The sequence below is a fragment of the Mastomys coucha genome, unplaced genomic scaffold (assembly GCF_008632895.1).
Source record: "Mastomys coucha isolate ucsf_1 unplaced genomic scaffold, UCSF_Mcou_1 pScaffold22, whole genome shotgun sequence".
NCBI lineage: Eukaryota > Metazoa > Chordata > Mammalia > Rodentia > Muridae > Mastomys > Mastomys coucha.
The window spans coordinates 221,702,325-221,728,159 of record NW_022196905.1 but is presented as its reverse complement, the minus strand read 5'-3'; the positions used below and the strand labels follow the sequence as shown (position 1 = coordinate 221,728,159).

General features: G+C 42.8%; 1 protein-coding gene and 1 long non-coding RNA gene across 4 annotated transcripts; one reads left to right on the top strand and one right to left on the bottom strand.

Moving 5' to 3' along the window:
• The first annotated feature begins 49 nt into the window (after positions 1–49).
• On the top strand, positions 50–16,413 carry Elmod2 (ELMO domain containing 2). 3 transcript variants are annotated; one of them, XM_031340510.1, is made up of 9 exons: positions 50–199; positions 1,351–1,498; positions 3,141–3,169; positions 6,631–6,728; positions 7,803–7,932; positions 10,479–10,612; positions 12,465–12,533; positions 13,153–13,286; positions 13,770–13,915. In XM_031340510.1, the coding sequence occupies exons 2-9, from the start codon at positions 1,357–1,359 to the stop codon at positions 13,913–13,915; spliced, it is 882 nt and encodes a 293-aa protein (XP_031196370.1). In that variant the 5' UTR covers positions 50–199; positions 1,351–1,356. The 3 variants fall into 3 exon arrangements, with proteins under 3 accessions (XP_031196370.1, XP_031196371.1, XP_031196372.1); XM_031340511.1 differs by lacking the exon at positions 50–199 and adding an exon at positions 458–591; XM_031340512.1 differs by lacking the exon at positions 50–199 and having other exon boundaries at positions 1,357–1,498; positions 13,770–16,413.
• A 5,287-nt stretch (positions 16,414–21,700) lies between these two features.
• Positions 21,701–25,799, bottom strand: LOC116104513. Its single transcript, XR_004123936.1, has 2 exons — positions 25,649–25,799; positions 21,701–21,989 (listed from the first exon to the last, which is right to left on the bottom strand). It is a non-coding gene; the product is annotated as an uncharacterized LOC116104513 (long non-coding RNA).
• Between the last annotated feature and the right edge of the window lie 36 nt (positions 25,800–25,835).

Genomic DNA, 25,835 nt, shown 5'->3' with positions numbered 1-25,835 from the left:
TGAGAGCGAACCAATAGGAAGAAGAGGAGGCGGGGCACGGAGCCACGAGACGCCCCGCCTCCGCAGCCTCGCGCGGACTTCCGGGTCGCGGTGTTCGCAGGGAGCGCTCCGCGTAGAGCGTCGTTTCCGTCGCCGGTGTTTGCAGCTGGGGGAAACCGAGGCAGGGCCGGCTCCCCCCTAGTTCTTCCGCTCCTGTGAGGTGGTGGCTGCTGTTTTATTTTTCTCTCATCTTGAGCTGCTAGCGTGAGGCTGCGGAAGCCTCGCCGGCGTCCCGCGGACGATCCGCAGGGTGCTGGGGCCGTCGGGGCTTTGTGCTGCGTTCCCGCGCGCGAGAGGGGCGGGACGGCGCGGTGCCCACGGGGCTCGCACTCGGTTTCCCAAGGCCCTGGGGCTCGGCGGGACGGCCTGCCGGCGCCGGGCACTTCTGCCACCTTCGTCCCGACCAGCGCCGACGGGATGACTCATTTTAAAGATCCTGATCCGTGTGTCTGGCACCGACACCTGGTGCCCTGCCTTGCGGGGGATTTCGAATTTGACAGCTCCGGGGCCCGGGCGCAGAGAGGGTGTGTCTGCGAATCCCAGGGCTAAAAGGCAGGCGAGGGGAGTTTTCATTACGGTTCCCGGTATCCCTCCTCCCCTTCGTTTAGCACCTGAAAAGAGTTTTCTTTTAAGATCCAGTTATATCAAGTGTATAGGTTTTGTATTTTTTTTTTAAACCAGCTTCTTGGTGTCTCTGCCCTTCACCTACTGACTAGAAAAATGATGAATTCATCAGGTTGCCATCTGCGCGGTTTCCCAACCTGTATGCTTCAGTTTGTAAGCCAGTTGTAGTGTTTTCATTTGTCGGAGTCAGCTGACTGGGACAGCTGGGCGCGATCTCAACCTAGGCTATGAGAAGAGCTCATTCTTTGGGAAACCACATCTGATGTGTGGTAGATTTGAAATTGTTGCTCGATTGGGCCTTTTATTCTTGAACTTCTTTGTTCCAAGTTTCAAGGGATGAAAAACGGAAGTAGGAACCCAAGATATTAAATATAATATTTGGCAAAAATGAAATGTGGTTATTATTCTTTTAAGCGATTGAGTAATTTGGCCAGGTTTTTGGTTACTGTTTTACTTTTTTTTTAAACTGACCATTTGGCAAAGAGATAAATTGACCATTTTGGCAAATCATTATTTAAACTGTTGTATGTTATTTCCTTACCTGTTTGATTAAACACTGTCACAAAATAGATACAACAGAATAATAGATTTCATTATAATTTGGAGTTGTATCAACTTAATTTATTTTTCAGTTTTACAATTCCAGTTTGAGACCGTTAAGCTTGTGTGTTTATATCCTCTTTCCAGGAAAACATGTTCGTGTCTTTGTGGGAGTTTTTCTATGGACACTTTTTCCGATTTTGGATGAAATGGGTCTTACGGCAGATGACTGGGAAGTGTGAATTGCAGCGAATTTTTGATACCTATGGAGGGGCACAGAGGACCTACAGAATAGGTAATGCCCTTCAAAATAAAGAAAATTCAAGATTAATTAAAACGTAACTGAATTCTTTCTGCTCACCCGGTGGCAGTTTGACTTGAGTGAGTCACTGCAGCCGAGTTTCTTAAGCTTTGTGGTTTTTGAATTCTTTGCATTCTACTACTGGCTATTGAACTGACCACTGAATAACTGTGTATAAAAAGAAACTCCCCAGAACATCCCATATGTATCCAAAGAATGAACCTTTTGGATTTCTTAAAATGTATCTGTTATTATTCAGATTGTATTTGCAGTTGTTTACTAGAAAATTATTCTCTCTTCATTTGAAATTTTTACACAAATGTATGAGTAAAGATTGAAGTGTCAGTTATCTGCTTTCCTACTTAGAGGCCTCACTAATCAGTCTTCTTACTTCTTAGTCTTATTTCTAAATGGACAGGCTGCTCATTGGTCCTAGGAAAGAGTTTTAGAACCTACGAGGTCCAGGCTCACAGTGATGGCCACGTGGTTCTGAGCACTTGAAGTATGCATGGTGTTATGAGTTGTGCTTTACCTGTACGATACCCACTGGATTTCAAAGACTTTATATGAAAAAAAGTGTAAAGATTTATGATAATTGTATTTGTAATACATTGATGTGATAATATTTTTAATCTGTTAATTTATAGTAATAAAAATTGCATGTATTTCTTTTTAATTTAATAGAGCTGTGGAAATGTTTATGGTATACATGGGGCTCAGTTTGGCTTGCGTTATTTTCTGTCTGAAAATGTTGTTCTGTTTCAGACTCAGATGGCTGAGAAATGTGGTTTGATCAAAAATGCCTTGAATGAGGAATTGATGCCTTTAGGGCCAAGGGAGTAAGGTGTGGATAGTGGGCTCTGTACCCAGGATGACATGGAAGAATGGCAAAGCGTCTTGTGGCCACTGGCAGGATGAATCGTAATGCACAGTTCTACACACACACACACACACACACACACACACACACACACTCCTGTATACACACCTGCTCAGAAGAGCCAAGTGCCTCTTGACACAGACCTCTGCAGTCAGTGTTGGTTGGCAATTTACAGTACCGGGAAACAGCATATTCAGAGCTTTACTTTGAGGCAAAAAGCATTTTTCTTACAATTCTCAAAAGGAGAGCATTCTTAATATACCAGAAACATTTTATTTTTTAACAGACCGATACAATGTTGCCATTCTTGGAACAGAAACCAGAAATGCAGAGGCTGCTTGCTCTTTGCCTAGTGAGAGGAGAGTTGGCCAGACAGTCTGCTCCTTTGTCCTTGTGCTGCTGAGTTGCTGGCCACTTACTTGGGCTGATGAGGATGAGGATGTAGTGGAGAATATAGTCTTCAGATGCATTTCTGAGACCTTAGCGGTTGGTGAACACATCCACTCTGGCAGTGTGCACAGAAACACAAAGTTCTGGGAAAATTAGATTATCACCAGTGTGGTATTGCATTTGGGTGAAGATGGTTCTACCTTTTTCTCTATCTTGTAAGATTTTGAGATGATTATTGTGTTGTTTATGTGAAAATTGTACATTAAACTGCAGAAATAATTTATCATTGCTATTATATTTTTACTACTTGATTTTGGGTAATTCAGAAAATGTGTTCAAGTGGTAACCTTTTTTTTTTAATTTCAGAAAATTCCTTGACATATTCCAAGAGTAAGGTAAGAGCACATTAAAATGCTAATTCTAGAAAACCTAAATGTATTTTTTTTCTTTAAAAAGAACACTTTGATTTCAGGATTATGTGTACTGCCTTTGGTATGAGAAACTGTGAATTAAATGTTCTCATTTTAGAAATTGTAATTCTGTTTTCAAAATTCTTTCTCTGAGTGTTTTGATAGACAGAAGAGGAGGATTTCAACTGTGTCCTGTTCTGAGGTCTTACCTGTTGATTTTGCAGCAGCTTTGGTAGCTTTGGGGACCAGCATGCTAGGAAAGCCTTTCCCAGGACCGTGTCCTCAGGGTAGGTTGTGTGAGAGAAGAGCCAGGCAAGCTTTGATCCAAAGTGAGTCCCAGCATACATTACGTAGCAGTCAGCTTTTGCTGTATAAGGAACAAGCACTAGTCCGAGGAGTCTAAAGCAGTACTACTGTGTGCTCACGCCTGTGTGGCTCAGCTGCAAAGCCCTTTATCAAGTTGGTGTCATGTGCCCATGTCTGTTTCACTTGTCTTACTGTAGGTCACAGGTGCAGGATTCAGTGGGCAATGAGGGAATGGCCTCACAGTAAGTCACTGGAGGCTGGGCAGACTGTGTCATCTCCATTTGCATCCCTGGGTTTAAGTGAGTGGTCGAGTGCAAGACAAAGGGTGCATTCTGTACAGCCCAAGTTGTGGCAGGCAAGTGGTTGCATAACTGACCACATGGGATGAAAGCCTGTCTAGCACATGTCAGCTGCAGCTCTTGATGCTGTGTCACGTGGGAAACCAAGAGTTAACCAGCTAGGATTAACTGTAAGGTCACAGTGTTGTCTGTATAAGAATTACTGGTATATATTATTTTGTGACATTTTTAGTTTAGTTATATGTGTGCACATCTCTATTTTAGATATCCATATATATGTTTGAACTTGGTCACAATGTAAAATATGAATCATAATAAAAAGTGTGGACATGATTCGGTTGGTCTGCTAGTGTTGATAAGAGTTGCTGACTCACAATGCAATCACAAGAGTGTTGGATTCTGCAAGCTGACATGCTTGGTTCTGAAGAGGAACCTATAGAGTGTGTGCTTGTTACCTTAGGTACAGTCTTTCATTAATGAGTTATCCATGTAGGAGTAACTCAACATCCACATGAGTGGACAGTGGCAGGGATAGAGAGTAACTCTCACCCACATGAGTGGACAGTGGCAGGGGTAGAGAGTAACTCACATCCACATGAGTGGACAGTGGCAGGGGTAGAGAGTAACTCACATCCACATGAGTGGACACTGGCAGGGATAGAGAGTAACTCTCACCCACATCAGTGGACAGTGGCAGGGGTAGAGAGTAACTCTCACCCACATGAGTGGACAGTGGCAGGGATAGAGAGTAACTCTCACCCACATGAGTGGACAGTGGCAGGGGTAGAGAGTAACTCACACCCACATGAGTGGACAGTGGCAGGGGTAGAGAGTAACTCTCACCCACATGAGTGGACAGTGGCAGGGGTAGAGAGTTGCCTTTGTTCAGAATCCTAGACTGTGATTTGTTTTTCATGAGAATATAGCATTTGAAACTGTGAAAGTTTCTGCCCTACTTCTTGTTTAATTGCATACACACATGTGGTACCTGTTACTGTAATGTAGCAGGCAGTTCCCCACAGCAGCCTTTGATTGTAGGCACCTGCTTGGAAACACATTTTATTTCCGAGCTGTTCCAGTAGGTCTCAGACTCAGCATCCTCTAGAAGCTTGTGGGAAGTATAGACACTGAGTTCCACCCCAGAGGTCCTGATTCTGTTTCTGACATGTTAGTTCCCCAGTGATGCTTGTTTCCTGCAGGTCAGGGCCCTGCTTGGAGGGACGGCCCTGTGTTCTGACAGTTCCTACTCTCTGTGTAAGAAGCCATGTTTTCTCCACACAGACTGACTGATGCAAATCAAGCTATGTTTCTTTGTGCCATAAATCTGGGAATATTTGAGAATGAATTTTCCTCTGACAGGTGCTTTCTAATGCCCTGGAAACTACTGTAAAAGTGTTACAGTTCCTCATGCCACACCCACAGACCCAGCACCTGTCCTCTCTAATGCTTTGAAACCTGCCTTACACCATCAGTGCTGCTCCTGGAGCTCCACCTGCCCCTCTGCTCCAAACCAGAGCACCACCTGCTGTCAGGCCGTGGCCCACAAGACTAGAGTGCAGGTTCTTCCTGCTAAAAGTTTACATCACATCAGCTCCAGTTTCATCCAGTTCTGACCTCGTGAGCATTCTGAGCATTCTCTGCTTGGAATTGTAAGCCCCACCCCCAGTCCTTTGCCTTCTTTCTTTTACAGTATTTTACTTCTTTATTTCTTTACTCTCTCCTGCCCCAAAGAAATAGCTCAGAGCACATAGTATCTGTCGCCTATGTCCGCATCCCCAGAGCCTGCACCGACTCCCAGCAAGCAACAGCACTCTAAGTGTAAAGAAACATAGACAGTGATGGGAAGCACCACCCCTTTCTCCACATGACCGTGTGGGACTTGCTTCCTTCGCTAGTTCTGGTGGAGAAGGACCAGAATCTGAACTCAGCACCCCACCCCACACATCAGCAAACCGAGGATAGGCTGCAGCAGCATCTGTGATCTCAGAATTTATCAGTGGCTTTTATATGTGGTAAAACTAAGCTAAATGTCAGTAGGATAGGGGATCAGATATTGGTAAAATTCAACAAGGATTGGGTAATTATGGAATGTTCAGATTCTGCCAGGGTTTTCAGTATATAGGAGATGAGTAGAGTAGAGCGGTGGCTGCGACCTTTCCAGTGCTTCTGTGAAATGGGAAAGGTTTGTGGAAAGCAGTTTATCAACTAATATGAAAAGAAAAGAATCTACTTGCCATATATTCAAGAAAAGAAATAAAAATCTCTAATTTAAAATATTGCAAAACTCTCCAGCATTGGTCTAATTAGTTCTCTTTTAATAGATGTTTGGGCTTTTGTATTTTTGAGTGTTTGCCTGTGTGCATGTCTGTGCACTGGACATATCTGGTGCCCACAGAGGTAAAGGCATCAGATGCTCTGGAGCTGGCTTGTCAGGTGGTTGTAAGACATCAACTAGCTCCTGGGAACCAAACCCAGGTCCTCTCAGAAGCCAGTGCTCTCTGCCACTGAGCCTCTCTTCAGCCTGGCTTAATTCTTACCAAACATTTATGGAAGAAGAGACAGTGCCACTGTTAACAAGAAGGCCTGGAAAGGAGCCCCCCCTTTTGAGTGCACACTAAAACCAAAGACATATAAATGGAAAGTACAACTCAGTGTCTTGTGAGTGTGGGTAGGAGGCTTTTAGAAAACCACAAATACTTCAGCTTTTGGGGCGATCTGAAGTAAGTGTAACTTCTCTTTGCATTTTAATAATCTTTTTGTAAGGTTGCTTAAATGTCTCAAAACAGACTTCTGTATCAGCCCTTGGAGATGTCTCTCATCCCACTGTGTCTCCGTAACTAGGTCCTACAGAATGCAACACAAGTTGCCGAGAACGAACTGGACAGGTGTATAGTGAACATCATGAAGGAAAAGAACATCTGCCCAGAGAAGGACACCAGGTGTGCTGTTCCCTCTGTGACTGTCGCCTACTGTGCAGAGCCCTGCACAGTTGGACTGTGGAGGGGAAGGCTTGTGAGTGAGACAACCCAGCTCTGTCATCACCTGGGCATTGAGGCCCAGAATGCTGATAACTGCACAGGGCTGCAGCCACAGAGCCAGGCCCTCCCACTCAGTCCCTGAGGTTAAATAGCTGGCAGCTGTCCTTCCTGCCCTTCAGATTTTGGTGTCTATGTGATGTTCAGGTCAGGCCTTCCCATAGCCCTCCAGTGTGTGTCACACGTTCTGTTGAGTCCTTACACTGTTTTCTGTCCTTCATGAACAGGCTGCACTGACCATCTGTAGGTCGGGGACTCTTGTTCTACAAGAGTCACTAAGTAGCTGGCTAGACAGATGAAAGGCACACTGACAAGGAGTGTGAACACACTGAACACTAGACATCTTCTGTATTATAAGTGACATTGGTTGATACTAAAGTAAGGGAGGTGAAGGGTGGCTCTGAGAAGGTGACAGCAGTTAGGAAATGAACCCTTGGGGTAAGAGGCCACAAGCCCAGCAGGGAGTTGGTGCTGTGTAGATTGTCTGAAGGTTGTTTCATAGACAGGGTGAGGCTTGAAGGTCTGGGTTGGAATTTGAATTGCCCTAGCCTGGGAACTAAAGGTTAGTATGCTGTTACTACAGTCCAGTCACTGTAAAAAGCATGTAGCTCCAGGGAAAGCAAGCTACTGTACTTGGGGAAACTGAGGTAACATGGCACAAGTTGTTTTGTATACACTTCAAATTCTTAGAGATGTAGCTGAGTGGCAGTAAAGACTGGGGGCAGTGTCTTGGAGAAAGTGTGTTGAGTGACTTCTTGTAATGGAGTCAGTCGCGCGGTGCTTTGCTGGCTAGGCCTGGTTTTCTCCCAACCCTGAGTGATGTTCTGCACAGCCTTGGGTGCTTAAAGAGGCTCTTTGGTGCATCTTGAGTTATATCAGAAGTGGGAAACCACTTCCTCAATACATGTGTAATCCCCCCAGGCTTTGCTTTATTGTCATAAGGGGTTTTGATTTAAACTAATAATTTTATCCTTTCAGTTTTCAAATCTGCATGAGGACGTGCTTACTGCAGATAACTGGCTATAAGCAGCTCTACTGGGATGTAGAAAATGTGAGGAAAAAGCCTTATGATTCTGCCAATGCACAGCATGAAAAACTGCTGCTCAAGGTAAGCCTGGCTCAGGGCTCAGGGAGGGAGTGGGCATCTGCTCCCAGGGCTGTGCGCACTCGCCAGGCTCACTCGGCCTTCCTGGTTATTTGCCTCTTGAAGAATTTGTTAGATTTCATTAATAGGGAAGATTGTTGGTCAGCAACTCCTAGTTGATAAGCATCTTTAAAAACATATTTATGCTTTTAATTCTCAGAGCCCAGGCACACAGGCCTCAGAGCCTCTGCTCATCCAGTTTGCTTGTGGCTTTCCTTCAGCAGCACTGAAGCTGTGAAGTGCATGTCCCTTTGCACAGCATTGTGTCTTTTGTCTCCTTAGTTAGCAAATACTGCCACAGTAAGAAAAGGAGAGAGCACCTTCCTGTGTCCTGCTTCTGTGGGGTAAACGTGTGAGGGTGGCAGTAGCACCCACATCTGAGGGCTGAGGCCTAGAGAAAGTGCTGTCGACTGTCCAGTGTGGCCCTTCACTAGAGGAAAAGGATTCCAAGGCCTGGCCCTTGGCCAACCTGCTCTAGGTGCTGACTCACTTGAGCCAGCAGAGCGCTGCCTCCTGCCCATCTTCCGCTACAGTTCACACTGTGTAGGAGGACTGAAGCTGTGGTTTTAATTGTTTCCTTTTAATCCTTTCATACTTTTATTCTCTCTTTCCATTGTGTCCCTCTCTCCATCCTCCCTTTTGTCTTCTGCCTCAGTCCTCTCTGGTCTCTTCCCTCCTCACCATTTTCATGAAGTAGGGGTTTCCTGATGACATTTCAAGCAGCCTTAATTCTGGTTGACCCTCCCTCCATGTCCCTTCTCTCTGCTCCCCTCCCTGCTGACACCCTTCTCCCCTTTGGCTTTTATCTCATGTGAACTCAGCTGCCCTTTAAAGCACAAGCACGTATTGCGATTGGAGTTGAGACTCGATATGGCCAAATGTTCTTTGGAAAGTAACACTGAGGGCATCTGAGTAAGATAAAATGCTTAAAGCAGCTAAGGCAGGGCTGGAGAAATGGCTCAGAACCGAAGAGTGTTTCTGCCATTGCACAGGACTCGGGTTTACCACCATTTGTAGCTCCAGTTCCAGGGAATCTGACACCCTTTTCTGACCTAAGAAAGCATGAGACACACACCTGGTACACTTGTGAACATAATATAAATAAATCTAAACAAACAACAAAACCTTTTTTGGGGAAAAATGTAAATAAGCACTTTACCTAACTGCAAAATTAAAATAAAACTTGATTTTATTTTGAGGCTAATCCTCAAAATAAAAGCTGCTATGTGGGTTGAGCTTTTAAATGAGTGATTTTAAGCATTCTAGGCAAGTGCTCCCAATCCTCATTCACCTTAGCTACAAGCAGCTTCTGTGTTACACCTGCTGTCCTGAAGAAGTAAGATGTGTGTGCTAGCACCCTGTCCAGGGACCTTTGTCCTGCCTGTCCACTGTGAAATTCAGCTCTGGTGGTAGAATGGTGGCCACTTTAACACACTGCTCAGTAGTCCTGCTGGGAGAGAGCTGTGGAATGAAGTAGTTCAAGTAGAATCCAAAGATATGTTCAGCAGCTCTTGTCAGTGTCTAATGTTTGGATCTGAACTTCCACCTTTACCTTATGAAATCAGAGTCTCCAGGCTGCAGCACATAATGGATATTAAATTTTGAGTATTAAAAGCTGAATATGATGGCATATACCTATAATCTTAGAATTTTGGGGATTGAGGTAGGGGGAAGATGGGAATTCAAGACCATCCTGGGCAGGACACCTTTCCTTCACTTGAGCGCCTGATGAGGTAATGAATTGGGGGAGGGGCAAGCATTTCTTTTTTTCAGAGCTTTTCAGATTTTTATTCAGTGTGTACAAGTCTGTTTTATCTGATGACTTAACATTAGATCTTGAAAATGACCAATTTTTCTTAATTATTTGTCATTGATGGTTTATTACTATCTAACAAAGGGAAAGATTGTTAATCAACATTTTTTACTTGATAACATCAGTGGTAAAGATTATATTTAGTTAAAACTAGATAATTTTTTTCTTTTAAAAATTAAAATTTTATGAAATAGTCACACACACCTATCTCTTGAGTTATATTAATATTATTCCATGATCTCCTCCCTCAGAATTAATTTCCCTTTATTTCATTCCCTCCCTCCCCCTCTCTCTCTTTCTTTTTAATAAAAATTAACCACCCGGCATTACAGCATAGCCTGTTCAAGCCAAATATGGGTCCATTTACCAAAGACTGCTCTTCCCAAACAATTTAATGTTAGTATACATATATTGGTTAGTAAACACAGATTTACTAATCATTTTTCTAGATTTTCGTGGTGTTTGCTTTTAAAAAAAATGATTCTTCACAACAGTCATTTTGGTTGGAGTAGACATGCTGTGTTTGAAGTAGACATGCTGTGTTTTAAATACAGCCCCTGTTGGTCTTAGAATCTGCATATAAAGGTTATTGAACTTCAGGTGTTCAATTATGAATTAGATAAACTAAGAAAAGGAAAATGTCCCAATAAACCAAGAACATTCCTACTATTTGTAACACAAAAGCATGTTTGTGCAGCTTTGGACTCTTCTGATGCCCACGAAAAAGTTGAAGGCCCGGATCTCTAAGCAGTGGGCAGACATTGGTTTCCAAGGTGATGATCCCAAAACAGACTTCAGAGGCATGGGCATACTCGGATTGATCAATCTTGTGTAAGTGAAGATAAATTTTCTTTTCCTTGGCTGAATGAAATTCTGCAGTTGCTTCATATTAACTCTAAGTTTTCTTAGGTATAATGCACATGTTTGCTAGTGTGCTGGCAACATTCAAAGACATTGTGTGTGTTTGTGTGTGTGTATGTATGTGTATGCACGTGCATGCACGTGCATGTGCTGGGGTTTGTCTCTTGTGTGTGCACGTCTGTGTGTGCATGTGTGCTTGTCTGTGTTTCTCATGCCTTCCCCTTCCTCTGTCTTTCTGCCTCACTCTGACATCTGCTTAAGAGTGATGAACACCTCTTTCTGGTTTTGGCTTCTTGTTTCCACTGTGTGGGCTCTGATTCCATTTGGGGAAATGACCAGGTTAGGTGACATGCTCCTAACTACCTCTGGCTGCTGACCCAAACCCCCAAGTATCATGCTGTAACAACTTGCTTTTTCCCTTAGCACTTAGGCTACAATCATGCAATCCCAAATATGCAATATAAATCACAACTGATAGTCAGCACTGTTCTAGTAAGCAGTGAGAGATCAAGGTCTTATTATACCACTGTCCTAGTAAGCAGTGAAAGATCGAGGTCTTATAATACCACTGTTCTAGTAAGCAGTGAGAGATTGAGGTCTTATTACCACTGTTCTAGTAAGCAGTGAGAGATCGAGGTCTTATTATACCAACTGTTCTAGTAAGCACTGAGAGATCGAGGTCTTATTATACCACTGTTCTAGTAAGCAGTGAGAGATCAAGGTCTTATTATACCACTGTTCTAGTAAGCAGTGAGAGATCGAGGTCTTATACCAGTGGTTCTCAGTTTGTGGACTGTGACCCCTTTGGGGGTGGCAAATCAGGTATTTACATTATGCTTTATGACAATAGTAAAGTTAGTTATGAAGGAGCAGTGCAGCACTTTTGTGGTTGGAGTCAAAGCATTAGGAAGGTTGAGAACCACTCTGCTCTGTAGATATGCAGGTATACAGTCTAGAGTGTTGGAGTTTATCTGTGGATCATGACTTACAGACTGTAGTAACTAATGTTGAGAGTGGGAAACCAGTAGTTTCTTTGGATAATTCTTAATGTGAAAAAAATCTGAATTGGACTAAACTAATACTGAGAAAAATGTTTAGGTCAATGTGGATAAAGCTGTTTGGGGGAAGGATACTCCATAATGAGGTTTCAAGATCTATGCTATTTTAAATTATAAAGGCATGTATGTTTAGGCAATGCCTAAAGCTTTATAGTTCTATGTAGTTCTGTTTCCTGAAGTTAAATCACACAGTAATCTCTAAAGATCTTAAGTGACTTTCTGCCTCCCCTGGAAGAGAATCCTACTGAGCCTGGGTGTAAGTAACTTACCAGAGACTGACTCTAGACTGTGCCGAGGGGTCTTGGTGTACCTCTAACAACGTGCAGTGCCTTCACTGTAGTCAGAGCATGGCCAGGGTCCACATCCATCTGTCATGGTCTGCTCATCAGCAGTGTACCAAGCCACACTCCAGCTGTGGCACACAGGACACAGTGAAGGAGGGCGGCCCAGTAGCTGCACTTTCCTATTGGACAGGATGAGAGCGGATTTCAAAACTCTTCTTTTGTAAGCAAATAGGACATCTCTTTGTAGGTGACTGCGGAAATGGTCTTGCCAAGAGCCAGTCTGTCTGTGTTCCTTACTTATAGGCTTCATTCTGTAGGATTAAATCTGGACTCAGAAACCTTTTTGAGCCATCAAGTGGCTTGAGGTGGAGATGGAGTGGCTGTGGCAGTGAGGGCTGACAGTGGCAGGTGCTTGCTCTGAAGTGTGTACTCTGCTTTCCGTAGCACATCTCACTTCATCATTTTCCTTGGCTTGTTTAGGTATTTCAGTGAAAACTACACCAGTGAAGCGCATCAGATTCTCTCCCGCTCAAATCACCCCAAATTAGGGTAAGCTGGGCAAACATTTGAAAAAGTAGATTCTTGAGGTGAGAATGACTATGCATTTCAAAACGGATCCAAAAATGATGTTATTTTAACAATTGAAACTGCAGAAAGGATAATATAAACTATTTTAAAGAAAAATGATCATAAATGTTTTATATATTCTAAAATAAATTTTATCACATGATGTAGTTTATAAAACAAAGATAAGGGCTCATCTTTTTTTCAAGAACTATTTCAAAGTAGAAGGAGAAGCTAACATTGAAATAGGAAAATCAGAGTTAGAATGAAAATGGTTAAGGAAATGCAAATTGAGCCCTTGTTATTAGCTTCATATATGACAACTAGAGCAGTAAAGTGTGGTGTGTATAGGTACCCCTTAAACGTTGCACAGTCAGAGCTTTTTATTTTTACTTCTTGGCTTCTATTCAGAAAATAAAAGCCTTCAGAAGACAAGCGCTTTGATCTTTCTGACTGAGTTCAGAGAGGTCACTGCGAAGTAGTCCTGTGTCAGGAATGCAGCAGAGACAGTTTGGATGAATTAGTATAGTAAGCTCTTCACATGCTGTAGGCTTCTTTTACGAGCCGTGGGCTAGCTGTGTAACTGGCGATGTTTCTGACGTAGGTATTCTTATGCAATAGTTGGAATCAACCTTACAGAGATGGCTTATAGCTTACTGAAGAGCGAGGCCTTGAAGCTCCACCTCTACAACTTTGTCCCTGGGGTGCCAACGATGGAGCACTTCCACCAGTTTTACTGTGAGTATCAGGTCGGTCAGAGCCAGACCTGGCCAAAAACAATTCTTTTTTCTTTTTTTCTTTTTTTCTTTTTTGGTTTTTTGAGACAGGGTTTCTCTGTATAGCCCTGGCTGGCCTGGAACTTACAAATCTGCCTGCCTCTGCCTCCCAAGTGCTGGGATTAAAGGCATGCGCCACCACTGCTGCCTGGCCAAGAGCAATTCTAACTCTCATGGAGGCAGAATACAGAATTTTTAGTCTAATGCCTCTGAAATACAGAGCTAATGCTTATCATTTTATTGTTTTAAGATCTTTGCTACCCAGGAGAATAGTGGAAGATGATCTCTAAGTGCAGTTTATACATTACTGTTTGTATTTGAACTCATGACAAGTAGCCTTATCCACTGAGCCGCCTCCCTGGCCCAAGATGCATGCATACTTTCTGAAGATGGCCTAAACAGATGCTTTTACTCCTGTGGACGTGTGTTTGTGTTTTACTTGCAGGTTACCTTGTCTATGAATTTGACAAGTTCTGGCTTGAGGAAGAGCCAGAGAGCATTATGTACTTCAACTTGTACCGAGAGAAGTTTCACGAGAGGATCAAGGGACTCTTGATGGATTGCAATGCTGTGCTCACTTTGAAAACATGAACCACCCGAGGATCTTCACTTTCTACCATGTTTTGCACACACAACAGAATTTATATGTTATTATAGAAATTATCTGATTAACTACGTTCATATAATTTCCTACAAAAAATACTTCAGAAACTCTATTTAAGAAAGCTAGCAGACAATCAGTGTATGTTTACAGTTGTTTATACACTGTTCTCCAAAGGTCCCTTACCCTTCCAAAGAGCCCTTCCAGAGTCTCACAGACTACAGTTAGGAACTTGGGTCTTAGCCTGTTAGTTTAAAAGTATAAATCAGGTATATTTATTGTTAGCCAATTGATCAGAATGTGCACGAATCTGTTCTCTGTTTATGTGTGGTGCTCCCAAGCTGGTGTTAGTTTTAAACTGCAGGGTTACTGTTTGCTCTGGAAGTGGCTTTTGAATGCTCTTTGTCATTTGGTTTCTGAGGTTCTCTTTGTGTCTCTAGCTCTTGTCAACATGTCCTATCCTTGGAGCAGAGAGAGCATGGCTCTGTCAGGGAGGGTGGACAATCATGGCTTCCTTTTGATTTCCCTGGTGACTGACTAACAGAAATGAGAAGTGGCAGTATTGATGACTAGCTTCTTATTTATAAGTAGCCCATGTTGGAGGTCTTATTCTAAGGATTCTAGGCATTTACTCCAGTTGGACATTTGCTTTATAATACTAGAAAGGATTTAGCTTTACAGTATTATAGGAATTTAATAATTGATTTCTTATAAGGAACTTGTTGGCCCTGGTAATATAATAATTTCATTTTTGAAAAATTTTTTGTTATCCAGGTTTTATGATGAATTGTGTAGCAAAGCCCTAACAAGGAGCACTTGTCTACCATTACTGTTCTTGTATTATAGTGTGAAGTCTTCCATGAAAGCAGCTGTGCTAGTCTTTAACTTTTGTACCAAAAGTACTTGCGCATGTATTTTAATCTCTGAGCAGCCTAGATCTTGGACTGATTTAACTCTTTATCTGCATATGTAATAAAAAGACTACTTGAAGTATGAAAGAGGAAATAATAATTAATAATAATAATAATAAGTAATTATTTCCCAGCAGAAAAAACCTCCGATGATGCTAAGAACATATTGTCATGGTTTGGTTAATGTCACAGTCTTTAAATCCTCCTTTGTTTGTACATTGCAGGTACTGTTTTTTTGTTTGGTTTTTTTTTTTGTTGTTAAAATTATCATTAGCCATTTCAGATAATTATATAGTGAACTGATTTTACAGCTAATTCCAGCTTCAAAATTCTGATATTCTGGGAGCTTGACTGTCACTAGTTGTACACTAGAATGTACCAGGAACCCCTGGCCGACAGGCTTGGCATATGCAGGAAAGGAACAGCACAGTCCGTTTCCTTTACTTGCATCAAACATCAGAACATCATACAGTTTTAAAACCCATGTTTAGATGCTCACCTGTGTCTAGGACTAGTAAAATTACAATGTAGCAATCGATAGTAGTGGCATTGAAGCACAAGAAAGTTATGTTATTTTTAGATTAAATCAAGTAGAATTGATGTGGAGATGGATTCTTGTACATGTGATAGTGAAGACATTTTACCAGTGGCAAGAGTAGCATAAAAATATAACCACAACATTTAACAGTTCAAATGCTCTGAAAGACAATCTTTTTAAACATGGGAGACACTTGGGTATCATGGAACCTAGACCAGGCTCTTTGTAAATAAATGTAACAATACAGCTAGGTATAAAAATGAACTTAAACTGGCACCATTTACAGTTCAAAAATGAGACTCTTTTTCTTACAAATTTCTACCCTGTTTTTTCTTTCTTTCTCTTTTATAGCTACTTAGATTTGTGTTATTTTTCTATGAAAATGTATGCAGCATTTATTCTCCCCTTAACGTTGTCCATTATTCATATCATTCTGTCCCTTAAGAGTATTCAGCGAAAGGGATTTTGATTAAAAGTTTTGCTCAAAGAAAAACGATTACTTGGGGGTGAAAAGCAACCCTTCATTTCTGCAGCAGAGGGAAACAACAGCATAGAAGATGGAGCTTTGCCCAGGATGGTGATAGTTTCTAACTGGGGACCAGCAGCTGCATCCCCAGGACAGGTGCTCTACTCTAATCCACACAGGATGGTGCGTCTGGGGAGGCTTTGTCATCATGTTCATGTGTAGTAGCCTCTCCATACAAATGGCTTTTAAATGAAGATGACTCTTTCACACTCTGAGAAAAATCATGATGTGTATTTTTTTCTGTCTCCAGTTTTTGATGAGATAAAAGTTTTAAATGTAGTGTAGGTAGGACCCAACAACCACATTGACTTTGGTAGGGTAGTTCTATGTTTTGTTAAAGTCCTGATACATATTTAAGCTGTAGTGTTCCCTGGAGGGAAAGTACCAGTTGGTAACTTAATTTTTTGTCTATTTTGCATCAAGCATTTGAATTTCATGTAAAAGTAATAGTGTGAGATGTGATGTCCATTCGTTTGTAATGTTAAGTGAGAATAAAATCACAGCTGAGACTGATGTAAGCCTTTGTGTGGATGTTTGGGCTGCCCTCATGCTCCTCACCCCTGTGTAAGTCATTTGAGTTCAGGAAACAATGCTTGCTTAAGTTAAAGGTAAGTTGTAACACACAGACTTGTGACTCTTTTTTTTTTTGGTTTTTCAAGACAGGGTTTCTCTGAGTATCCCTGGCTGACCTGGAACTTATTCTGTAGACCAGGCTGGCCTCGAACTCAGAAATCCACCTGCCTCTGCCTCCCAAGTGCTGGGATTAAAGGCGTGTGCCACCACCGCCCTGCTGACTTGTGATTCTTAAATCACCTTGTAATTATGTAAGATGCTATTGGCTCAGAGTAAGTGGCTCTGAGACTAAAAGTATATTTTACAAGAAGCCACCATTTCACCCGAACTTATCCCATTCCACCCTGTTTTCATCAAGGGTAGAAGTGATTCATACTGCATATTTTTCTTCACAGTGTTTCCTGGTTCTATTTACATACTAATACTCAATTTTTACAGTTGTATGGTATTCCAGTATGTGCTTTTGTAGATATATTTTATTTTGAAATAATAAACTTCATAGAGTAGTCTGGATAAAGCTGTTGCAGCAGCAGTCATTACTGTAACTATAAATGCTTCTAGCAGAAGATAGAATGGATGAAGACTGAAGACAGTGCAGCCCCTCATGTGTTTTTATAGAGAAGAGCAGAATAAGTGAAAACAGAAAGACAGTTAAAGATGAGAGTGCGGACAGCAGACAGATTATAGACATATTGTAGTATGGCAGATTATAGACGTACTATAGGATTGATATCAGTAGTTGGGGGTCTGGTCCAAGTGTTTCCAGGTTCTTGGCATTTTAATAGTGAGGTAAAGGTGCACAGAGATTTTAAAAATTGCAAGGTAATTTTGTTCAGAACAGTCCTAGGGGCTCCAGGTTTTTGTCCAGGGCTTCTTATATGCTTTTTAAGATTTAAAAAGGCCAGGTTGCCAAATGGTATAGTTTAGTGTTTCTCTTGATTGACAAGCTTAGATTACAGAAGCCTTTGCTCAGTGTGCATACTCCTTCCTTAATGCATCTAATGTTAAGCATATTTTCTTAGTTACTGTTCTATTGCTGTGAAGAGACACTATATCCAAGGCAACTTATAAAAGAAGGAGTTTAATTGGGGGCTTGCTTACATTTTCTGAAAGTTAGTCCATCATCATGGCAGAGCATGCAGCAAGCATGCAGGCCTAGCAGTAGAGCAGTAGCTGAGAGCTTATATCTGACCTGCAAGCACATGGCAAAGAGAGCTAACTGGGAATGTTGAGGGCTTTGAAATCTCCAAGTCCATCCCTCATGGCACACCCCCTCCAACAAGGCCACACGTCTACCAAGGACAAATCTAACCCCAATCCCCAAAACAGTTCCATGAACTGCAAATCCTCAAACAACCATGCAAACACGTGTCTAATTGTGCATAGGTGTAATGGCAATAGGGGGTCTCCCTAAAAGCTGATTTATAGGGCACAGTTTGCCCTATTGTGTATGCACACAAAACCAGTTTAAGCCAGGGCCTGCCTCCCTCCTGCCCCGGACTCCATGCCTGGATGTAACTGTAGTGCAATTGAAAAGAATATAAGTGGTGGTTAAGAGAAGGGGGGACTAACTGCATTGTTTGGAATTGAGTGTGCACAGCTTGATGCGGGTGCTGTGTGTGTGTGTGTCCCATACCAAGTAGAGTCCTAGGTTGCTAACTCTTGTCTATGCTTGAGCTTCAAGACCAACAGATGTTTATAAGTTTGCTTTTTAAGCCCACATGCTGATAAACTGGTGAGACTAATCAAGAATTAAAAGGGAAGAAAACAATGTCAAGAATGAAATGTGAGGCATTACTACAAATCCTACAGATAGTGAAATAAAATATATGAAGAATAATTCTGTTAAAATTTGAAACTTAGATGAAATACAAAATTTTCTTTAAAATTGACTTATTAAAAATACAAAAAAGGGGAAATGATAGTCTAGAACCATTAAGTTTCGCTATTGTTGAAATAATTAAACTTTCTATTGAAAACTGTGCTTGATGGTGGGTTAAATAATACTTTAAAAATAATATTAAACAACAAAATTGTCACAAATAATGTAGTGTCTGCAATCTGTGAGGCTGCTCTAACCTTGTTGCCCCAAGAACAGTATGAAAAGAATACATTTTATGAAAATGTATTAGATATAATAATCCTAAATTAAATGCTAGCAAACCAAATTTGAAAAATATAGTAAATATTTCAACAACAATGGCACACACACAGATGGTTTTTAATATGTGATAATGGCTCAGTTTAGTTTATGCCCAGGATAAAAACCAATGTAATTTTCCTTATTAGTATTTGCAAATTTGTATGATGGTCTTATGTGCAGCAAAAGCATCTGAAAAGAGCTCAATATTCTTTTATTTAAAAAAAAAAAAAACCAAAACAAAACCGCCTGGCAGTGGTAGCGCATGCCTTTAATCGCCTGGGAGGCAGAGGCAGGTGGATTTCTGAGTTCGAGGCCAGCCTGGTCTACAGAGTGAGTTCCAGGACAGCCAGGACTACACGGTCAAGCCTTCTGTGAATGGAGCAGCAAAGTGTATTCTGTTGTCAATGGGAGACCCATGGAGATTTGTTGAACACACCAGAGATAGCTGCCACATAAAAAAAAAAAAAATGATAGAAAGCAACAAGCTGCTGTTCAAAAGAAATAGAAATGTGCAAAAACCAAAACATTTCAGAAGAATTTCTATATAAACTATAATGGGCTGGCAAAGTTGCTAGTAAAATCAATATGAAAACTAGGCATGGTGGCTCACCTGTGTAATCTGGAGTGCTTGGAAGGTGAAGGCAGTAAAGCCTCTGAGAGTTTGAGGCCTACTGGGGCTACAGAATAAGTCTCAAAGCAAGAGCCAGCAAAGGACTAAAACAACAGCAAAGAAAACCATCAAAGTTTGAATGTGAAGCCAGCGTTCAAGCCTACAGACTTAGAGAGCAATGCACTGTGTGTTCCAGAGAAGATACAAGAAAAATCTGAATATTCTAACCACAAAGAATAAATATTTAAGGAGCTATAGGTGTTTATACACACTTACTCTGGTGTGTGAACATTACATAGTGAAATGTGTATTAAAAAAAATTACATGGCACCCCATATGTCTACACACTTTATGTGCCAAGTTTAAAAAGTGTAGCAGTGTATCCAACATAGTTAAATGTGTTAGGAGAATATGTCAAGCATACAAATAGAACAAGAGGAAAATAAAATGCAGAAATGACTCCTAAATAAAAAGTCAAGATTTCAAAAATTATATTTTAATATCACCCCAAAGCAGCTAGAAAATCCGCAAAACTGCCTAATAGTATTTAACCCCTTGCCCCAGCCCTTTGCTGACTACATTTATGACAACTGGGCACAGGCGGGGTCATCTGCAAAGTGGGACTTTTTAATGAGAAACTGCTGCCATAGGATTGGCCTGTAGATAGATTTCTAGGTCATTTACTTGATTGGTGACTGATGAGGGAGGACCCAGGTCTCTGTGGGTGGTTCTGCCCCTGGGCAGGTGTCCTGGGGGTGTAAGAAACCAGAATGAGCCAGCCAGAATGGTCAGGCCTGTAAGCAGTACTGCCTGGACCTTTCTCCACGTCCAGTCCCCAGCCCTGGACTTTCCTCAGAGATGTACTGTTACCAGTGAATGTAAGGTGAAATAAGCCCTTTCCTCCTCAAGTTTACTTCATTCATGGTCTTTTATTACAGGAATAGAAATGCTAAGACCGGTACCTAAGAATAAATGTAAATGCACCAAATGTGAGTTTTATACTCTGATGAGACCACGGCATGCTACATTAAAAACAAAACTGGAGATACATACCATATTCATAGATTGAAAACTATTTTCTCTTCATATTGACCTTACAGATTGAATGGAATCTATAAATTAAAGCATTTTTTTTTCTCCTTCATGGTCTGTATTCAGAGGAATACCTTCTCTCAAACTACTGTAGTCTTTTTATATCAACAGCTCTCTGCAAGGCATTTCACACTCCTGGGAGACTGTTGTTGGAATACCTGTGGGCAAGCCAGCTATGCAAACATGTTTCAATTTTTGCTCATGTCACTTCTATTTAAGTATTGACAGAGAAACTTGTAGAGTCAAAGCCAAGACACATAGTAGGAAAATATAATCCACACCCAGCTGTGGCAAAGAGTGAGAAACAATAGTCCAGTCTGTCACACTGGGGAGAGCTTGACTTAAATAGCTGTCCTATACAAATGAGTGCACATGTGTACCAGCACGACCAAATGAACTTGTTACGCTAAACGATAGAAGAGAATTGGAAGAAGTAGAGAAGTCAAGGGTTTAAGGAAGGAAACGCATTCTCCTCCGGGACCTGCAGGGGGCGCACATCTCTACGAATGCATTTGACATTTCTGACCTTCAGAACAGTAAGGTAATAAATTTGTGTTGTTTCAAGTCACTTAATTTGTTTGATAGTGTGTCATAGTGGAAGTAGAAAATGAGTACCTATGCCATAAGAATTCATATCAGCATCATAGCCTGAAAGGAAGTAATAAAATGCTGGGTACTACTGATTGTCTGGGAAAAACTGCCAGAGTGACCCTACATCTACAATACTGGCAAAAGATGCCACACACCCAACAAATGGTTCAATTCACATAAAGCCCCCCAAATAAGGCAACTGAAGTGTAAATGCCTACATGTGAATCTATAATTTTAAAAAAGTCTAAACAATATTAGCCACGGAGGTGGAGGTGGACCTCGGTCCTTCGTTTCTTGATCTTCACCATGGCTGCTTACTCGCTTTGTTTATTAAGTCAAGCATTTGTTTCACGTGATTTTATGTATATGTGTTATAGTCTCTGATAAAAATGTCCTCACTAAAACGTGAAGAGAAAAGCAAGCTAATGTGATTGCGAAGCGAGAGGCTTGCAGACCTTTCTTTGTTGAATAATGAAGGATCAGGCAGAAACCACTTGCCAATTGTGTGAAAAAGAGGAATCAGGGGCTAGGATCTTCCACACTCCTACAGGGGCTTTTCTCCACTGAGACCGCTCATCAGGAACACTCAGTGAACTGCTGGGTAACCTGACATTGGCTTACTTATATCTCCTTGCATTTGAGTACAGAACCTATGCCTGTTCTCCCTCTCTGTACACAATGTCAGATGCAGCCTTTCTGACTGACTTTTCGGTATACAGGGTTTACTATCTGAATTGCCTTCATTTGTTACTGCCACAGGGGAAACAGGCTGAAGCAAAGAAACAGAGACATGCTTTCTTTCTTATTCTTGAAACAGGATGCCCTAAGGATTGGAATTGGGCTTTTGCAGCCTCTCGGACGGTCATCCCAGCAGACACTGGCCTGGGAGACTGAGAGGAATGCTGCTCTATGCAGCTGGAGTTTGATAGCTCAGTGGCATTTTACCCGAGGGTTGGCAGAAATGAGAAACTGCTGTAGCATCCCATTCCCTCACTGCTCAGAGCTCTGCACGAGTGTTCTCTACCCAGCTCTCAGGTGCAGGTACACAGGTAGGCAGTGGTGACTCCAGACGAGAAGACCCTAAAAAAGAGAAATGCTCACATAACATAGGAAGTCAGGTCTGAGCACACCGGAATGGTAAGAGCTGCTGAACTCTATGTCTGGAAAGACATTAAAGCACCCACCACAAGCTTCTCCTGCAGTTAACCAGTGAGGAATGGTGGTGACTTCTTTGGGTGTGGCTACTCCTCTAGCTGGGATGGTTATTCCTCTAGTTTCACGCCCTCCTGGAGTCACCCCTGGCATGTATCATTGAGATGGTGTAACATGAAACGTGTGGGCTGGAGTGGGTAACTAGGTCCTGGGGGATCCCCACTTATGATATATTAATGCTGGTCTGGAAGAAAGGGTTGTATCTCTCTAGAATGATGTCCCTGAAGATGGGTTACTCTAAAAAGAACAAGTGTGTCCTTTCCCTGAGTCAGATAAAGGAGACTCAGCTCTCCCTAGGGCCTGGGGCAGGTGTGAAATGTTAAAATCGCTATTAGTGTTACTATGAAGGTCTTTAGGTGTTTGCCCCGAGCATGCTATCCGGGGCTCATTTTCCTGTAAGGAAGCAAAGATGTTGAGGGATGAGACTGTTTGACTCCGACCAGCATCCTTTGGGCTCCTTCTTGCTTTCCGAGCTGTTTTGAGAGGACCCTCAGTCAAACATAGCTGGATTACCCCTGTGTAAATACTAGCTATTTTGAAAACTCCATGAATGCCTTGTCAGAAATACACAGAGAAAGGCACTGGTTGCCCCAGTTCCTAAAGGTACAACCTCAGTCAGGACTGTTTCAAACGGTCTGTCTGTACCAGAGTGTTTACTCTCACATGCTTTAGGGAACCCTAGACAACCCTGGAGTGAGAGTTCTGGAGTTTGCGGTTTCTTTAAAAAACACAGAAATACCATAAGAATGTGTTTTCATTTTAATCCCTCCCACATGTGGGATAGGAGGCTGCTTCAGGTTGTCCACAGCAGCCGAGTATGATTTGCCTCGTGCTCTGGCAGGGATGTGATTTTGCCAGCTGCAGATAGTTTCTGCGATTGTGTGAGGTTTGGAATTCTGCGATATAAATGCCAGGGCCCTGAGAGACTGAGTGGGTTGTTGGTTGTTATTGATTGCTACTGGTTGTGATTGGTTAAGTACTCATGTACAAAGAAGAAACAACAAGGAGAAAAAATTAGATATCCTGACGGTGAAGATCAAGGAACTTGAGGCCTCTAATCACAGGAAGAAAGTAGTCTAACAATAACACGGCCCCTTTTCTGACCCCTGACTTTATTCAGGGATCTCTTCCCTTTCCTCTCTAGCCTTTTTTTTCTTTGTATCTAGGATTAGGGGGCTGAAAGGGTGGAGGGAGAAGGGTGGGAAAGTGTGGAAGAAAGAAGAACCCACAAAGTAGCCAAAGGCGAACTACACAACCCTCCAACCATTTCCACACAGGCCAGGGAAGGAGCCCCTGGTGGTCTGGCCGAGGAACTGCTGTCATGGGTGCTAAGAGGTGAGGCCTGTAAGTGTGAACATGCTTTCATTTGCATATGATGTGCGCTGTGATTGGTGCAAACATCCCTTCTCTGGCTATAAGATCAGGCTGCCTGGGACCACGGAGGGAATTAGCTACCCATTCTGCCTCCCCTGACATTGCAACATTAACTTGAATAAAAGTACTCAAAAATAAGCTAGTGGGCCCTTATTTCTAAAGGTCTTGTCTTCCTCCATCTGTAGCTTACAGACCAACCTAGGAGTCTTAAACAGCCTGGCCAGTAGCTGTGACACTGACCAAGGTTAAGTTAGACATAGAAATCTCATCTTCCTAGGCCTACACAAGAATTGCAATACTGTCTGCCAACAAGGGCTGAGGCGCTCTGATGCCTTGGTACATCTGAGAGCCACAGCACTTGTCACAGCCCAGGGCTGCAGAAGAGAGTGGAAACATGTAGAATTCAGTATCCTGTCACCCGCCTGCACAAGGACCACCTATTTCTGCGTCCCCCTCAAAAACAGGGGGGCCTGGGCTGTGGCCCCGGCCTGCCTGGCTGAGGCTCTCTCTCCCCCTGGATGGCAGGGGCCTGCTGCTGAGGCCCAGGTCTCTCTCTCTCCTCCAGGGCAGCTGTTGTCATACACAGATGGACACAGAAGCCACCAAAGGCCAACAGATGAAGAACAGCTTCTGTTTACCTGATTTCTATGTGGGTGGAGCAAAAGGCAACACAAAAGAGACTGACGCAGAGGTATGAGGCCCAGGAGGGAACTTGCGAAAGCCAATACATCTTGAATCGACTAAAACAGGAACACGGTACTATGGTATGTAGTTCCTACTATCCTGCTTTAAGCTCTAGGCTGACCTCACTATCAGCCCTGCCCAGGTTCCCTCTGATCCATAGATGAAACACACACACGCACCCACACACACACATATGCACACGCATGCAACACATGTTGTCCAAAAACAGGGGGGCCTGGGCTGTGGCCCCAGCCTGCCTGGCTGAGGCTCTCTCTCTCCCGGGTGGCAGGGGCCTGCTGCTGAGGCCCAGGTCTCTCTCTCTCCTCCAGGGCTGGCCTGTTTGCTGCATGGCGCCTTAATTAAAAAGGAGGAAATGTATGAATGAGTTATTTTATTGTAGGAAGGATATGTTAGTTAAGTAAAGAGAGAGAAAGGATAAGAAAGAGTAGAGAGAGAGAAAAGAAGGAGAGGGAGAAAGGCAGAGAAGAGAACAAAGAACAGAGAGGAGAGAGAGAGCAAGAGGGCAAGAGGAAATAAGAGCGAGAGGGGAGAGAAGTAAGATAGCAAGAGGGTAAAAGAGTAAGAGAGCGAGGAGGGGGCAAACCCCCCTTTTATTGTATGGGGCGTGGCATGCCTGGCTTGTGGTCAGATGACTGTGTGTAAGGTCCAGCTAGAATGCTGGGAGTTTGAGGCAGTGTCTGCCTGATAGAGCACACATCTCCTGCAGGGGCAGCTGTGAGGGGTCTGGGCTGAAATCTGAGCCACCGGTCCCTTCTGAGCAGATGCTCAGTGGGTCTCTGGGCTTCCGAGGTGGCTGTTCTCCTGGACTCTGGCTGTCAGAACTGCTCACTGCCCCCCTCCCCACACACTCACGCATGCACACATGCACATGCACACGCACGTACGCACGTGAACACACACACACACAAGCTTATTTTTGATATATTTTACTCAATGGCCCGGCTCTTCCAAGCCTTTCTCTGCTATTGTACCCTTCTATTCACTCCCACCTCAACACTCTAAATCTGCCCTTAGCTTCAGTTGCTCAATTACTTTTAGTCCTAGCTCAGCACCCTAAATCTGCCCTCAGCTTAACTATGTTTCTAATCTCCCGCCTGCTGTCCCAGGCCCAGTCGGGGAAGCGGCCAATGCCCACTCCACCCTAGATCTCACATGGATGGGGGCTCTTTCTCCCTCCGAAGCATGGCGAATCTTTTTTTCTCCCTTGAGTCAGCTTGCCTGCCTGAGGGAAACTGGAAGTCCCCGCCTATTCCACCCAGCTCATTGGCCACTAGCATCTTTATTGATCGGTTAAGAACCAATTGCGGAACCGGACCTTCAGGGTTCACAGCATTGGAACCACCCCCTACAGGGTACCTGACCACCTGAGGGCTTCCATAGAGTGTCCTCTGCTGCTGGGCTCTCAGTTTGTAAGAGTGGCAAACAAAACAAAACAACCAAAATCTCACTCTACTGCTGCTGATCATCTTTCAATTGTCGGAAAGACAGAGTCGAGATTCACCAGTGATAACATCAGTGACCAAATGAATATCATGTCTCCAGTTATAAGTCGTTATAGATGCCGTAAGATACTGACTCAAGACACCTATATGAACTGAGTGAGTTTGTACTTTTGATTCCAAAGAACTTCTGTTG